This window comes from Drosophila miranda (assembly GCF_003369915.1).
Source record: "Drosophila miranda strain MSH22 chromosome Y unlocalized genomic scaffold, D.miranda_PacBio2.1 Contig_Y7_pilon, whole genome shotgun sequence".
In the NCBI taxonomy this organism is placed as follows: Eukaryota; Metazoa; Arthropoda; class Insecta; order Diptera; family Drosophilidae; genus Drosophila; species Drosophila miranda.
Window position 1 is genome coordinate 364,377 of NW_022881652.1, and position 17,824 is coordinate 382,200.

The 17,824-nt window shown below is 50.9% G+C and overlaps 1 protein-coding gene across 2 annotated transcripts; it reads right to left on the reverse strand.

Annotated features, from left to right (window-relative positions):
- Positions 1–4,702: 4,702 nt before the first annotated feature.
- Positions 4,703–16,211, reverse strand: LOC117195183. 2 transcript variants are annotated; one of them, XM_033399826.1, is made up of 4 exons: positions 15,967–16,211; positions 15,581–15,880; positions 11,575–11,870; positions 4,703–4,728 (listed from the first exon to the last, which is right to left on the reverse strand). In XM_033399826.1, the coding sequence occupies exons 2-4, from the start codon at positions 15,831–15,833 to the stop codon at positions 4,717–4,719; spliced, it is 561 nt and encodes a 186-aa protein (XP_033255717.1). In that variant the 5' UTR covers positions 15,834–15,880; positions 15,967–16,211; the 3' UTR covers positions 4,703–4,716. The 2 variants fall into 2 exon arrangements, with proteins under 2 accessions (XP_033255717.1, XP_033255716.1); XM_033399825.1 differs by lacking the exons at positions 15,581–15,880; positions 15,967–16,211 and adding an exon at positions 12,257–12,484 and having other exon boundaries at positions 11,575–12,170.
- Positions 16,212–17,824: the final 1,613 nt, after the last annotated feature.

Below are 17,824 nucleotides of genomic sequence, written 5' to 3' on the forward strand. Positions count from 1 at the left end.
AGTCACGGTTGCCACAGATCCTGTATCCCCCGGTATACTTCCGGCTGAAATGAGACGAAATGAGAAATGAGTTACGACTGTCCGATGGCCGCAGAACCGAGTACTTCCTTTACCTTTAGCTTTGCCTTCAAGTTTTTTCGTTGCAGGCATTTCTCGTATCTTTTTCCGGCTTTTCCGTCTCCTGGGTAAACCTTTCGACTTCTCAAACGAGCAACGAGCAACGAGCCTCTTTGAATTGAGGGCTCTCAGTGCTCCACAGGGGAGGGGCTGAGAGGCTGGGGTGTGAGCCGCCAGCAACCAAGCGCGTTGCTTTATTAATATTTGTGGGCAGTATATGTCTTAATTTAATTTATGTACATTTTTGTGTTTGTTTTACAATTCAACTTTAAACGACACTCAAACACACACTTGTACATTTGATGGCACATTAATTTACAAACATATAATCTGCAGCAACGAAACACTTGTAAGGGGGGGAGGGGGGGGAAAGGGAAAAAGAAAAAGAGAGGGACAAAATATTCGGCACTTTGACGGAGGGACTAAACCTCAGACACGTCTCGACTCCACAACGTTCACGACACGACTTTCCATTTGCAAGTGTGTGTGTGTGTGTGGTGTGAGTCAAGAAAGTGAAGTGGGGCCACGCTCAAAAGTATGCTGTCTCTTCTTTGTAATTCTCCCTAACTTAAAATTTGATTTGGAATCCCCTGTGAGTTCGTCAACTTGATGTTTTGTTGGCTGTAATGCGGTATGTGGTCTTCAGTCCCCTCCACTACCCTTGCCGCCTGCTGAGGGCAGACGACTAGGAATGTAGCATGTACATGTGAGATCGAAAATTCAGAAAGTGCGGTGTTGCAACACGTAGTCAATTGAGGAATAGATAAAGAGAAAAGGTAAACAATGAAGGTGCTTTGCGTTGAAAATAAGAGGAAATATACTAAATAAAAAGAGACAAGCACTTGCAGAAATAACAATACAGATAAGTAGTAGACTGGAGTGAAGACGACGGAAAAACAGGTAATAAAAGAGATACTACACTGGAACAAAGATGAGACAAAACAGGTACAATTGATTTACGTTTACAATATTACAATAAACATAACAATTTAAAATAATGTCTATATCTTTTTCTATAATTACAGGGAAGACAAGAAACAGCGGAGCATCGGCCGGCATAGCAAAACACAATGATTGTAAAGACATTGCGTTGCATACCGGCCGACCCCGTCCCCCCTGGTCGTCGAAATTGGCGTCGTCCGAAGTCGTCAGAAGTAGGTGCAATTAGCACCTCGTCGTCGTTGTGGCTGTGGCTGCCCTCTTGGAGAACCAGTGGCACTGGTCCGGCCACCAGCTGGGAGCCAGGAGTAGACGGCACACATATTAATGTGGCGACACGGGTCCGGCCGCCAAAGTGAAATGGATGTGAGTGTGTGTGTGCGTCGGCAATTGTGGCCCTAATGTAGAGCGAGTGGCACTCGTCCGGCCATTGTATTTCCGCATAGCAAAGTTCCCCTTTCCACGTCGTAGTAATTCTTAGGCCGACAGGGTCCCGTAAGTACCGTCCGGCGATAGCCTAGGTACTCTCGGCGATACTTGTCGGTATTCCCGCATAGCAAAGTTCCCCTTTCCGCGTCGTAGTAATTCTTAGGCCGACAGGGTCCCGTAAGTACCGTCCGGCGATAGCCTAGGTACTCTCGGCGATACTTGTCGGTATTTCCGCATAGCAAAGTTCCCCTTTCCGCGTCGTAGTAATTCTTAGGCCGACAGGGTCCCGTGAGTACCGTCCGGCGATAGCCTAGGTACTCTCGGCGATACTTGCCGGTATTCCCGCATAGCAAAGTTCCCCTTTCCGCGTCGTAGTAATTCTTAGGCCGACAGGGTCCCCTGAGTACCGTCCGGCGATAGCCTAGGTACTCTCGGCGATACTTGTCGGTATTTCCGCATAGCAAAGTTCCCCTTTCCGCGTCGTAGTAATTCTTAGGCCGACAGGGTCCCGTAAGTACCGTCCGGCGATAGCCTAGGTACTCTCGGCGATACTTGTCGGTATTCCCGCATAGCAAAGTTCCCCTTTCCGCGTCGTAGTAATTCTTAGGCCGACAGGGTCCCGTGAGTACCGTCCGGCGATAGCCTAGGTACTCTCGGCGATACTTGCCGGTATTTCCGCATAGCATAGTCCCCCTTTCCGCTTCGTAGTAACTCTCAGGCCGGCGGGGTCCCGTAAGTACTGTGCGGCGATAGCTTAGGTACTCTCGGCGACACCTGTCGGTATTATCGCATAGTAAAGACCTCCGTATTGATTCTGAGTTCGGTGGGGCCCTGAAGGCGCTATTTGGCGATAACCGGAGTGTTCTCGGTGAAACCAACTGCCCCGTCCCACGCTACGATCGCCCCCGTCCGCGGGACTGCGGCCCCGTCCCCCATCGTCGGTCCGAAATACGGAGTCCCGGCAAATTATAAATATTGCTGTAATTTCGACCCTGGAGTAGACTGAGATATGTACCCCAGCCCAGGATCGCTTCCTTACAAAAGTTAAGGTAACACTAGACTTAACATTAACATGTGTTTTCTTTTACAATGGATTGCGTCTTTTCAGTCCGTTCCCGTCCTCGGAGCGGGCTTAATATAAGTGGCGGCGCAAGGCTGATCCTCATATCAGCATCAGCATAGGCCCTGTAGTTGGCTGGGTGCGTACCGCCGCAACTTTGGCATTTAGCTGGGTGCGGTGGACGAAACCACCGCACTTTACACAGACGAAGCCGCGTTGACAGAAGTTGTTAAACCGCCGCAACTTTGGCATTTAGCTGGGTGCGGTGGACGAAACCACCGCACTTTACACAGACGAAGCCGCGTTGTTAGAAGTTGTTAAACCGCCGCAATTTTCGCATTTAGCTGGTTGCGGTGGACGAAACCACCGCGCTTTACACAGGCGAAGCCGCGTTGACAGTATTTGTGTGTGGTGTAAGAAATCTTTGTGTTTTATGATTCTCTTTGTGGTTTGTGATTTGAATATATGTTTAGTGGCGCACAGAATTTTAATTTACATTGGCAGCAGCCAGAACAAGAGCCACGAAGAGGGGAATAGTCGGATCTCTCCCACTCTGACCAGTGACGCCGATGTGATCAAGAACTCTCCCCGGCCAGCCCGAAGCCAACGCCTACAAGGGAGACCGAGAGAGAGGCCGCCGTCGCGAAACTGAGAGAGAGTTTTTCATTTAAAACAATGGGGGGAGCAACACCGGAACCAGATCCCACAGGAACCACGACGAGCATCACTAGCATTAATACCGACGTCACACGAAGGGGAAATCGCAGCCAAGAGAGAGCCAGGGCTGGAGCGATCCCATACCTTTGTCACACGAAGGGGAAGTGGTAGCCGAGAGCGATCCCAATACCGCTACAAGGAGGGGAAACAGCAGCCGAGGAACTCCAGCGCCACCGCTCCTATACGCCATCTACTTATTTGTATATGTACTAAATTCAAATAATACATGCCATATTTTACATTTTACATGTAGTTGCAGAGTTTTTGGCTGAACAATGGGAAGGTAACACTAGTTACAGTAGTGGTAGGTATTCGGTATTTTTTTATGCAAGTACTTTGAGTAAAGAAAGTTAAGGTAACACTAGACTTAACATTAACATGTGTTTTCTTTTACAATGGATTGCGTCTTTTCAGTCCGTTCCAGTCCTCGGAGCGGGCTTCATATAAGTGGCGGCGCAAGGCTGATCCTCATATCAGCATCAGCATAGGCCCTGTAGTTGGATGGGTGCGAACCGCCGCAACTTTGGCATTTAGCTGGGTGCGGTGGACGAAACCACCGCACTTTACACAGACGAAGCCGCGTTGACAGTAGTTGTGTGTGGTTTAAGAAATCTTTGTGTTTTATGATTCTCTTTGTGGTTTGTGATTTGAATATATGTTTAGTGGCGCACAGAATTTTAATTTACATTGGCGAGAAAGAGGAAATAAAGCTTGTTGGTAGTGGTTGGGAAGGGGAATGTGAATGTGTGTGGGGCGAGTTGGGAAAATGGCTGCTTGGCTTGGCGTCGGAATTTTAATGTATTCCTTATTGGCGTTAATTAAGAATTTTTAACAGTTTAGTTGGGCGGCAAACAAGTTAAGGGGCTCGTTAGTCGCCCGACGTGTCACACCGCTTCATCTGCCTTGTCGATCATCTGTAATTGTATCTGTATCTGTATCTGTAAAAAGGAGCCTAGAATTTCTTAGATCTGTGTTCTTCTACCATCCTCTACATGGATTGGTTCCACATTAATCCTAAAGATGCACAAATTTTATAGCTTGAACAAAAAAAAAAAACACATACATACAATAATCGCATATCACATATTATTTTTTTTGTGGAGAGGGGGAGGGGGAGGGTTCCAAAGTATTTACACGGTCCAATGTTTGCACGGGTAATATAATGGAGATTCTCTTGGTAAAGATTTTATTCGTAATTTATTCGCCCAACTATCGAGAAAGACTCGCGTGTGCCGTACGATACGATCCATTACGATACGATATCGTCTGTGGGCTATATATGTATGTATATTGATGTGTGCATATGTATGTACAATCCGAAGAGAGGATTACTCTTGTTTTGTTCTCTTTCCTAGATGATTATATCGTATCAGTGGTTCTGGAAGAGGTGCTTAAACCTACGACGAAAGCTATAATCCAGTGGATGGGTCGGAAGAGGTGTCCTGTTCCTCCGCTCAGACATAGACCTCTCCTGTCTTGACCTCGGGACTGTGTTTGCCGTTGCCGTGGCGCCGCTCTGGGGCAGGGCGATCGTGCCACCGGATGAAGAGTTGTCCACTGTATCCACTGTGGGGGCTCCTGCCGAACGCACCGAGGAGCGCACTGTGGGGTCCTGCAGGTTGAAGCTCAGACTGAAGCTGTTGTTCCGCGAAATGTTGCCGTTGCCGCTGCCGTTCAGGGGCTTCACGGACAGAAGGGCCGTGGTGGTGATGCCGCCGCCGCCGCCCGCACCCGGCCCCACGGTCATGCCGTTGCTGGAGCCACTGTTGCTGTAGCCGTCCTGCTCCTGGGCCAGGTCCACGATGGACAGGGACGAGGGGAAGCGCTGAATGGAGAGCGAGACGGGGATCGTGGTGATGACGTCATTGGGCTCGTAGCCACTGGCCGTTGTCGTGATGGTCGGCAGCTGGGCGTTCGCCGCGATGGGAAGGATGCTCAGGGTCCCCGTGGGAATGGTGTACCCGCCGCCGCTGCTGTTGGCCATCGTGAAGGGAAACGACAGCGTGGTGATGTTCGTGGCAGCGGAGAGGGCTACGGAATCGAGAATCGAAGGGAGAGAGATTGTGGTTGGAGTATCTGAATCTGCATCTGCGGGAGTATCTGTGCCCGGTACTCACTGCTGTGAACTCGCTGTAAATGATGACCACTGCGGGCAGGGTCAACGCCTTGACGCAGCACATGAGGAACCCAAAGAAGAGCCACGCGATCTCCCCGCAGGTGGAGAAGCGGAAGAGCTGCAGGAAGCCGATCGGCTGTGTGGGCTCCAGTCCTGCGGCCACCGGCGCCTCATCCAGGGACTTGCCATCGGTTGTCGTCGTGCCAGAAGCCTCGTCCATCTATCGGTACGACGAAGGACGGAGGAATAGTGTTACTCGAGCCAAGACCCGCGATTTATTCACAGACACGGACAGAGACAGACGGCACGCAAAGGTTAATTCAATTACTGCCACACTCTCAGAGGCAGGTATCTGTATCTGTGGCTGTGGCAAGGGTACAGCAGCTACTTTGTATCTTTTGCCATAGTTCTCTCTCATTGACCCGCGGGGTTAACGAGTAATAGAATCTACCGTTTATTATTGGACATTCCAACGCCAATTTGGAGCGATTCGATTCGATTCGATTCGATTCCCTTTCAGAGGACCGTACAGAAATCTGTGTGGCGCCATTCGCCCCCTGCCCCCTCTCCTTGTCGTGGGATGGATGATCACCTTTTAATTGATTTTCAACACTTTGATCCTTCAGATACTGTATCTATGCACTGATTTCTGCAGAAGATCCGTTACTGCTCACTCGGACCGCCCAAGCGCGACTGCTGGAACACCGTCCGCGGAGCCACCCATTTATGTTGATTCCCCGATGTGGATGCTGGACAAAGTAGTACTCGGGCTTGGGCATGAGTACTCGTGAGTGTATCGTATCAATCGCTCGCTTTGGGGTTCACAATTCTAATTGATCTCCGCTTTCCGCTCTTGGGGTAGGTTCCGCCGAAAGAGGCGCTTCAATTTACAATGAGAGCAAAAGAGACATTCTGTAGAGGGTTTTTCTTTTCTTTGCTTTTCTTTTCTTTATTCTTTTTCTTTCATTTGGAGGGTGGAAGGTGCAACAATCTAAAACGGAGGCAGACTCTTGAGCATCCTGCTGCACGAATGGTGCCGGCTGATTTGTACCGGCATTTCCTCCAGCGGGAACGACTTCGGGAGCATCTACGGGAGCGACTGCGGGAGCGACTCCGACCGACTCGCCTTCATCGTCCGAGCCCCCGAGCATTACGCTGTCCAAAGTAGTGCGGGACGCCCGCAGTGTCATCATGTGCCGGGTGCTGCGTTCGCCCAAGGTGTTGCGCACCTTCAGGCAGCTCTTCTGCGACAGGGTTCTTTTTTTTTCGCCCGTACCCAGGGCGAGGACGCGGCGCTGGCACTCGCCGAATGCCACGGCATGGCTGCTGGTGGGCCCGTCGTCCTCATTGCCGGGCCGTTCAAAAATCGTCTCGAGACCGGTGGGCCTCGACTTTGCGATGGTCTGCGATGGGCTGGGCTTCTTGGCCAGGCGGCTGGGACTAAGACTGGGCCTGGCGGCGCTCTGGCTCTTGCTCTTGCAGGCGCGCGGCGGCATGTGGCGCCGAACCATAGTCGCGGTTGCCACAGATCCTGTATTCCCCGGTATACTCCCGGCTGAAATGAGACGAAATGAGAAATGAGTTACGACTGTCCGATGGCCGCAGAACCGAGTACTTCCCTTACCTTTAGCTTTGCCTTCAGGTTTTTTTTTGCAGGCATTTCTCGTATCTTTTTCCGGCTTTTCCGTCTCCTGGGTAAACCTTTCGACTTCTCAAACGAGCAACGAGCAACGAGCCTCTTTGGGTTGAGGGCTCTCAGTGCTCCACAGGGGAGGGGCTGAGAGGCTGGGGTGTGAGCCGCCAGCAACCAAGCGCGTTGCTTTATTAATATTTGTGGGCAGTATATGTCTTAATTTAATTTATGTACATTTTTGTGTTTGTTTTACAATTCAACTTTAAACGACACTCAAACATACACTAGTACATTTGATGGCACATTAATTTACAAACATATAATCTGCAGCAACGAAACACTTGTAACCTCGACTAGGCCCGCAGCCAGCAGGGTGGGGGGGGGGGGGGGGGGGGGGGGAAAGGGAAAAAGAAAAAGAGAGGGACAAAATATTCGGCACTTTGACGGAGGGACTAAACCTCAGACACGTCTCGACTCCACAACGTTCACGACACGACTTTCCATTTGCAAGTGTGTGTGTGTGTGTGGTGTGAGTCAATAAAGTGAAGTGGGGCCCCCCTGGAAGAAGGGGTTAAAGAAATGAGATCGAAAATTCAGAAAGTGCAGTGTTGCAACACGTAGTCAATTGAGGAATAGATAAAGAGAAAAGGTAAACAATGCAGGTTCTTTGCGTGGAAAATAAGAGGAAATATACTAAATAACGAGGGGGAACGTTGAGAGTTGCTGCGGACACCGCAACTCTACGGTTATCCCCGATACTAAGTCAGTATGGCTCTCCTCCGGCAGACGCCGCTAATATTAAACGACACGACAAAGAGTGCGTGCGAGAGAGACAGAAAATCAGTCTGGGGCGAAATTTTGAGATACACGTTTTATAGTAAGATCTAACAGGAGTGCGGATACCAAATTTGGTTACTCTAGCCTTAATAGTCTCTGAGATTTTTTAATATCCCCAGATTTTCGTCCTTTGCGGAGGCGGAAGGGGGTGTGGCGAAAATTTGAAACAAACTCGTCTCTGTCCGATATATTAGGAGTGTGGATACCAAACTTGGTTGCTCTAGCTTTTGTAGTCTCTGAGATCTAGGCGCTAATGTTTTACTCTAAGCAAAGCCGCCTATGCTACGTGTGTGTTAGAGAGAGACAGGGCGAGAAAAAATGAAATTGTTTTCTTGATGCTGGCTATAATAATTATACGATCCAATTCAGATTCCGCTGTCTTAAAGATATGGTCATTCTCTACAATTCTACGTTTCTGGTTTTCTCATATCTTTAAAATTGTGGATGCCACAGATTTTCGTCCTTTGTGGGGGCGGAAGTGGGCGGTGCGAAGTTTTGAAATATTTTTGTAGCAGTGACATATCACAGAAGTCTGGATCCAAAACATCGTTGCTCTAGCTCTTATAGTCTTTGAGCACTAGGCGCTGAAGGGGACGGACAGACGGACAGACGGACGGACGGACATACATGGCTCAATCGACTCGGCTATTGATGCTGATCAAGAATATATATACTTTATGGGGTCGGAAACGATTCCTTCTGGACGTTACACACATCCACTTTTACCACAAATCTAATATACCCCAATACTCATTTTGAGTATCGGGTATAAAAAGAGACAAGCACTTGCAGAAATAACAATACAGATAAGTAGTAGACTGGAGTGAAGACGACGGAAAAACAGGTAATAAAAGAGATACTACACTGGAACAAAGACGAGACAAAACAGGTACAATTGATTTACGTTTACAATATTACAATAAACATAACAATTTAAAATAATGTCTATATCTTTTTCTATAATTACAGGGAAGACAAGAAACAGCGGAGCATCGGCCGGCATAGCAAAACACAATGCTTGTAAAGACATTGCGTTGCATACCGGCCGACCCCGTCGTCCCCCCTGGTCGTCGAAATTGGCGTCGTCCGAAGTCGTCAGAAGTAGGTGCAATTAGCCCCTCGTCGTCGTTGTGGCTGTGGCTGCCCTCTTGGAGAACCAGTGGCACTGGTCCGGCCACCAGCTGGGAGCCAGGAGTAGACGGCACACATATTACTGTGGTGACACGGGTCCGGCCGCCAAAGTGAAATGGATGTGGGTGTGTGTGTGCGTCGGCAATTGTGGCCCTAATGTAGAGCGAGTGGCACTGGTCCGGCCACCAACTAAGGACGATGGCGGACACGACACACATAACTCGAACGGCACAGGTCCGGCCGCCCAAGTGTAATGGATGTTTGTGTGTGTGTGTCTGAATGGCTGGCGGTAAGTATTTTGAGAGCCCTTTTTAATCGTATGTGTGGCTGATGGACTTTTCCTTTTCCAGGACCATAGGGCACTCTGAATGCCATGGCACTGGATCAGGACTTCAGCTAAGGACGATGGCGGACACGACACACATAACTCGAACGGCACAGGTCCGGCCGCCCAAGTGTAATGGGTGTTTGTGTGTGTGTGTCTGTTTTTGGCTATTCTAGCAATCACCAACGCACTGCATTCGATTTGAATTTGTCAGGCCGTATGATTTTGCAAGTGTGTAAGGCAGCATTTTTATTCGTTTATGTTTTATTTAATGGCTTTGATGGCGGCAGCGTCCGTTGTTCATTTTTGTTGTGGCATGCGAGTGATATGCATACCTGCCCCGTATGATAAAGATTTTCGCCGTAATGTTTAGCCCGATAGTGTCCCGTGAGTGCTAACCGGCGATTGCCTAAGCGCTCTCGGCGATACGCGTCGGTCCCCCCGACCCCCGTAGTAATTCTTAGTTCGACAGCGTCCCGTAAGTGCTATCCGGCGATTGCCTAGGCATTCTCGGCGATGCCTGTCGATATCCCCGACCCCCGTAGTAATTCTTAGTTCGGCGGCGTCCCGTAAGTGCTATCCGGCGATTGCCTAGGCATTCTCGGCGATACTTGTCGGTATTTCCGCATAGCAAAGTTCCCCTTTCCGCATCGTAGTAATTCTTAGGCCGACAGGGTCCCGTAAGTACTGTCCGGCGATAGCCTAGGTACTCTCGGCGACACCTCTCGGTATTATCGCATAGTAAAGACCTCCGTATTGATTCTGAGTTCGGTGGGGCCCTGAAGGCGCTATTCGGCGATAACCGGAGTGTTCTCGGTGAAACCAACTGCCCCGTCCCACGCTACGATCGCCCCCGTCCGCGGGACTGCGGCCCCGTCCCCCATCGTCGGTCCGAAATACGGAGTCCCGGCAAATTATAAATATTGCTGTAATTTCGACCCTGGAGTAGACTGAGATATGTACCCCAGCCCAGGATCGCTTCCTTACAAAAGTTAAGGTAACACTAGACTTAACATTAACATGTGTTTTCTTTTACAATGGATTGCGTCTTTTCAGTCCGTTCCCGTCCTCGGAGCGGGCTTCATATAAGTGGCGGCGCAAGGCTGATCCTCATATCAGCATCAGCACCTGTAGTTGGCTGGGTGCGTACCGCCGCAACTTTGGCATTTAGCTGGGTGCGGTGGACGAAACCACCGCACTTTACACAGACGAAGCCGCGTTGACAGAAGTTGTTAAACCGCCGCAACTTTGGCATTTAGCTGGGTGCGGTGGACGAAACCACCGCACTTTACACAGACGAAGCCGCGTTGACAGAAGTTGTTAAACCGCCGCAATTTTCGCATTTAGCTGGGTGCGGTGGACGAAACCACCGCACTTTACACAGGCGAAGCCGCGTTGACAGTAGTTGTGTGTGGTTTAAGAAATATTTGTGTTTTATGATTCTCTTTGTGGTTTGTGATTTGAATATATGTTTAGTGGCGCACAGAATTTTAATTTACATTGGCGAGAAAGAGGAAATAAAGCTTGTCGGTAGTGGTTGGGAAGGGGAATGTGAATGTGTGTGGGGCGAGTTGGGAAAATGGCTGCTTGGCTTGCCGTCGGCATTTTAATGTACTCCTTATTGGCGTTAATTAAGAATTTTTAACAGTTTAGTTGGGCGGCAAACAAGTTAAGGAGCTCGTTAGTCGCCCGACGTGTCACACCGCTTCATCTGCCTCGTCGATCATCTGTAACTGTATCTGTATCTGTATCTGTAAAAAGGAGCCTAGAATTTCTTAGATCTGTGTTCTTCTACCATCCTCTACATGGATTGGTTCCACATTAATCCTAAAGATGCACAAATTTTATAGCTTGAACAAAAAAAAAAAAAACACATACATACAATAATCGCATATCACATATTTTTTTTTTTGTGGAGAGGGGGAGGGTTCCAAAGTATTTACACGGTCCAATGTTTGCACGGGTAATGTAATGGAGATTGTCTTGGTAAAGATTTTATTCGTAATTTATTCGCCCAACTATCGAGAAAGACTCGCGTGTGCCGTACGATACGATCCATTACGATACGATATCGTCTGTGGGCTATATATGTATGTATATTGATGTGTGCATATGTATGTACAATCCGAAGAGAGGATTACTCTTGTTTTGTTCTCTTTCCTAGATGATAATATCGTATCAGTGGTTCTGGAAGGGGGTGCTTAAACCTACGACGAAAGCTATAATCCAGTGGATGGGTCGGAATAGTGGTCCTGTTCCTCCGCTCAGACCTCTCCTGTCTTGGCCTCGGGACTGTGTTTGGCGAGGGTTGAGGTAGCACTCGTGGCCGTTGCCGTTGCCGTGGCGCCGCTCTGGGGCAGGGCGATCGTGCCACCGGATGAAGAGTTGTCCACTGTATCCACTGTGGGGGCTCCTGCCGAACGCACCGAGGAGCGCACTGTGGGGTCCTGCAGGTTGAAGCTCAGACTGAAGCTGTTGTTCCGCGAAATGTTGCCGTTGCCGCTGCCGTTCAGGGGCTTCACGGACAGGAGGGACGTGGTGGTGATGCCGCCGCCGCCGCCCGCACCCGGCCCCACGGTCATGCCGTTGCTGGAGCCACTGTTGCTGTAGCCGTCCTGCTCCTGGGCCAGGTCCACGATGGACAGGGACGAGGGGAAGCGCTGAATGGAGAGCGAGACGGGGATCGTGGTGATGACGTCATTGGGCTCGTAGCCACTGGCCGTTGTCGTGATGGTCGGCAGCTGGGCGTTCGCCGCGATGGGAAGGATGCTCAGGGTCCCCGTGGGAATGGTGTACCCGCCGCCGCTGCTGTTGGCCATCGTGAAGGGAAACGACAGCGTGGTGATGTTCGTGGCAGCGGAGAGGGCTACGGAATCGAGAATCGAAGGGAGAGAGATTGTGGTTGGAGTATCTGAATCTGCATCTGCGGGAGTATCTGTGCCCGGTACTCACTGCTGTGAACTCGCTGTAAATGATGACCACTGCGGGCAGGGTCAACGCCTTGACGCAGCACATGAGGAACCCAAAGAAGAGCCACGCGATCTCCCCGCAGGTGGAGAAGCGGAAGAGCTGCAGGAAGCCGATCGGCTGTGTGGGCTCCAGTCCTGCGGCCACCGGCGCCTCATCCAGGGACTTGCCATCGGTTGTCGTCGTGCCAGAAGCCTCGTCCATCTATCGGTACGACGAAGGTCGGGGAGGGGGGGGGGGGGGGGGGGGGGGGGGGGGGGGGGGGGGAAAGAAGGAGACAAGCACTTGCAGAAATAACAATACAGATAAGTAGTAGACTGGAGTGAAGACGACGGAAAAACAGGTAATAAAAGAGATACTACACTGGAACAAAGATGAGACAAAACAGGTACAATTGATTTACGTTTACAATATTACAATAAACATAACAATTTAAAATAATGTCTATATCTTTTTCTATAATTACAGGGAAGACAAGAAACAGCGGAGCATCGGCCGGCATAGCAAAACACAATGCTTGTAAAGACATTGCGTTGCATACCGGCCGACCCCGTCCCCCCTGGTCGTCGAAATTGGCGTCGTCCGAAGTCGTCAGAAGTAGGTGCAATTAGCACCTCGTCGTCGTTGTGGCTGTGGCTGCCCTCTTGGAGAACCAGTGGCACTGGTCAGGCCACCAGCTGGGAGCCAGGAGTAGACGGCACACATATTACTGTGGCGACACGGGTCCGGCCGCCAAAGTGAAATGGATGTGAGTGTGTGTGTGCGTCGGCAATTGTGGCCCTAATGTAGAGCGAGTGGCACTCGTCCGGCCACTGTATTTCCGCATAGCAAAGTTCCCCTTTCCGCGTCGTAGTAATTCTTAGGCCGACAGGGTCCCGTAAGTACCGTCCGGCGATAGCCTAGGTACTCTCGGCGATACTTGTCGGTATTCCCGCATAGCAAAGTTCCCCTTTCCCCGTCGTAGTAATTCTTAGGCCGACAGGGTCCCGTAAGTACCGTCCGGCGATAGCCTAGGTACTCTCGGCGATACTTGTCGGTATTTCCGCATAGCAAAGTTCCCCTTTCCGCGTCGTAGTAATTCTTAGGCCGACAGGGTCCCGTGAGTACCGTCCGGCGATAGCCTAGGTACTCTCGGCGATACTTGTCGGTATTTCCGCATAGCAAAGTTCCCCTTTCCGCGTCGTAGTAATTCTTAGGCCGACAGGGTCCCGTAAGTACCGTCCGGCGATAGCATAGGTACTCTCGGCGATACTTGTCGGTATTCCCGCATAGCAAAGTTCCCCTTTCCGCGTCGTAGTAATTCTTAGGCCGACAGGGTCCCGTGAGTACCGTCCGGCGATAGCCTAGGTACTCTCGGCGATACTTGTCGGTATTTCCGCATAGCAAAGTTCCCCTTTCCGCGTCGTAGTAATTCTTAGGCCGACAGGGTCCCGTGAGTACCGTCCGGCGATAGCCTAGGTACTCTCGGCGATACTTGCCGGTATTTCCGCATAGCAAAGTCCCCTTTCCGCGTCGTAGTAATTCTTAGGCCGACAGGGTCCCGTAAGTACCGTCCGGCGATAGCCTAGGTACTCTCGGCGATACTTGTCGGTATTCCCGCATAGCATAGTCCCCCTTTCCGCTTCGTAGTAACTCTCAGGCCGGCGGGGTCCCGTAAGTACTGTCTGGCGATAGCCTAGGTACTCTCGGCGACACCTGTCGGTATTATCGCATAGTAAAGACCTCCGTATTGATTCTGAGTTCGGTGGGGCCCTGAAGGCCCATGTGTTTTCTTTTACAATGGATTGCGTCTTTTCAGTCCGTTCCCGTCCTCGGAGCGGGCTTCATATAAGTGGCGGCGCAAGGCTGATCCTCATATCAGCATCAGCACCTGTAGTTGGCTGGGTGCGTACCGCCGCAACTTTGGCATTTAGCTGGGTGCGGTGGACGAAACCACCGCACTTTACACAGACGAAGCCGCGTTGACAGAAGTTGTTAAACCGCCGCAACTTTGGCATTTAGCTGGGTGCGGTGGACGAAACCACCGCACTTTACACAGACGAAGCCGCGTTGACAGAAGTTGTTAAACCGCCGCAATTTTCACATTTAGCTGGGTGCGGTGGACGAAACCACCGCACCTTACACAGGCGAAGCCGCGTTGACAGTAGTTGTGTGTGGTTTAAGAAATATTTGTGTTTTATGATTCTCTTTGTGGTTTGTGATTTGAATATATGTTTAGTGGCGCACAGAATTTTAATTTACATTGGCGAGAAAGAGGAAATAAAGCTTGTCGGTAGTGGTTGGGAAGGGGAATGTGAATGTGTGTGGGGCGAGTTGGGAAAATGGCTGCTTGGCTTGGCGTCGGAATTTTAATGTATTCCTTATTGGCGTTAATTAAGAATTTTTAACAGTTTAGTTGGGCGGCAAACAAGTTAAGGAGCTCGTTAGTCGCCCGACGTGTCACACCGCTTCATCTGCCTCGTCGATCATCTGTAACTGTATCTGTATCTGTATCTGTATCTGTAAAAAGGAGCCTAGAATTTCTTAGATCTGTGTTCTTCTACCATCCTCTACATGGATTGGTTCCACATTAATCCTAAAGATGCACAAATTTTATAGCTTGAACAAAAAAAAAAAAAACACATACATACAATAATCGCATATCACATATTTTTTTTTTTTGTGGAGAGGGGGAGGGTTCCAAAGTATTTACACGGTCCAATGTTTGCACGGGTAATATAATGGAGATTCTCTTGGTAAAGATTTTATTCGTAATTTATTCGCCCAACTATCGAGAAAGACTCGCGTGTGCCGTACGATACGATCCATTACGATACGATATCGTCTGTGGGCTATATATGTATGTATATTGATGTGTGCATATGTATGTACAATCCGAAGAGAGGATTACTCTTGTTTTGTTCTCTTTCCTAGATGATAATATCGTATCAGTGGTTCTGGAAGGGGGTGCTTAAACCTACGACGAAAGCTATAATCCAGTGGATGGGTCGGAATAGTGGTCCTGTTCCTCCGCTCAGACCTCTCCTGTCTTGGCCTCGGGACTGTGTTTGGCGAGGGTTGAGGTAGCACTCGTGGCCGTTGCCGTTGCCGTGGCGCCGCTCTGGGGCAGGGCGATCGTGCCACCGGATGAAGAGTTGTCCACTGTATCCACTGTGGGGGCTCCTGCCGAACGCACCGAGGAGCGCACTGTGGGGTCCTGCAGGTTGAAGCTCAGACTGAAGCTGTTGTTCCGCGAAATGTTGCCGTTGCCGCTGCCGTTCAGGGGCTTCACGGACAGGAGGGCCGTGGTGGTGATGCCGCCGCCCGCACCCGGCCCCACGGTCATGCCGTTGCTGGAGCCACTGTTGCTGTAGCCGTCCTGCTCCTGGGCCAGGTCCACGATGGACAGGGACGAGGGGAAGCGCTGAATGGAGAGCGAGACGGGGATCGTGGTGATGACGTCATTGGGCTCGTAGCCACTGGCCGTTGTCGTGATGGTCGGCAGCTGGGCGTTCGCCGCGATGGGAAGGATGCTCAGGGTCCCCGTGGGAATGGTGTACCCGCCGCCGCTGCTGTTGGCCATCGTGAAGGGAAACGACAGCGTGGTGATGTTCGTGGCAGCGGAGAGGGCTACGGAATCGAGAATCGAAGGGAGAGAGATTGTGGTTGGAGTATCTGAATCTGCATCTGCGGGAGTATCTGTGCCCGGTACTCACTGCTGTGAACTCGCTGTAAATGATGACCACTGCGGGCAGGGTCAACGCCTTGACGCAGCACATGAGGAACCCAAAGAAGAGCCACGCGATCTCCCCGCAGGTGGAGAAGCGGAAGAGCTGCAGGAAGCCGATCGGCTGTGTGGGCTCCAGTCCTGCGGCCACCGGCGCCTCATCCTGGGACTTGCCATCGGTTGTCGTCGTGCCAGAAGCCTCGTCCATCTATCGGTACGACGAAGGACGGAGGAATAGTGTTACTCGAGCCAAGACCCGCGATTTATTCACAGACACGGACAGAGACAGACGGCACGCAAAGGTTAATTCAATTACTGCCACACTCTCAGAGGCATGTATCTGTATCTGTGGCTGTGGCAAGGGTACAGCAGCTACTTTGTATCTTTTGCCATAGTTCTCTCTCATTGACCCGCGGGGTTAACGAGTAATAGAATCTACCGTTTATTATTGGACATTCCAACGCCAATTTGGAGCGATTCGATTCGATTCGATTCCCTTTCAGAGGCCCGTACAGAAATCTGTGTGGCGCCATTCGCCCCCTGCCCCCTCTCCTTGTCGTGGGATGGATGATCACCTTTTAATTGATTTTCAACACTTTGATCCTTCAGATACTGTATCTATGCACTGATTTCTGCAGAAGATCCGTTACTGCTCACTCGGACCGCCCAAGCGCGACTGCTGGAACACCGTCCGCGGAGCCACCCATTTATGTTGATTCCCCGATGTGGATGCTGGACAGAGTACTCGGGCTTGGGCATGAGTAATCGTGAGCGTATCGTATCAATCGCTCGCTTTGGGGTTCACAATTCTAATTGATCTCCGCTTTCCGCTCTTGGGGTAGGTTCCGCCGAAAGAGGCGCTTCAATTTACAATGACAGCAAAAGAGACATTCTGTAGAGGGTTTTTCTTTTCTTTGCTTTTCTTTTCTTTATTCTTTTTCTATCATTTGGAGGGTGGAAGGTGCAACAATCTAAAACGGAGGCAGACTCTTGAGCCTCCTGCTGGTGCGCAGCACGAATGGTGCCGGCTGATTTGTACCGGCATTTCCTCCAGCGGGAACGACTTCGGGAGCAGCTACGGGAGCGACTGCGGGAGCGACTCCGACCGACTCGCCTTCATCGCCCGAGCCCCCGAGCATTACGCTGTCCAAAGTAGTGCGGGACGCCCGCAGTGTCATCATGTGCCGGGTGCTGCGTTCGCTTAAGGTGTTGCGCACCTTCAGGCAGCTCTTCTGCGACAGGGTTCTTTTTTTTCGCCCGTACCCAGGGCGAGGACGCGGCGCTGGCACTCGCCGAATGCCACGGCATGGCTGCTGGTGGGCCCGTCGTCCTCATTGCCGGGCCGTTCAAAAATCGTCTCGAGACCGGTGGGCCTCGACTTTGCGATGGTCTGCGATGGCGCCTGAGAACCGGTGGTCGGCGTCAGGCTGGGCTTCTTGGCCAGGCGGCTGGGACTAGGACTGGGCCTGGCGGCGCTCTGGCTCTTGCTCTTGCAGGCGCGCGGCGGCATTTGGCGCCGAACCATAGTCGCGGGTGCCACAGATCCTGTATCCCCCGGTATACTCCCGGCTGAAATGAGACGAAATGAGAAATGAGTTACGACTGTCCGATGGCCGCAGAACCGAGTACTTCCTTTACCTTTAGCTTTGCCTTCAAGTTGTTTCTTTGCAGGCATTTCTCGTATCTTTTTCCGGCTTTTCCGTCTCCTGGGTAAACCTTTCGACTTCTCAAACGAGCAACGAGCAACGAGCCTCTTTGAGTTGAGGGCTCTCAGTGCTCCACAGGGGAGGGGCTGAGAGGCTGGGGTGTGAGCCGCCAGCAACCAAGCGCGTTGCTTTATTAATATT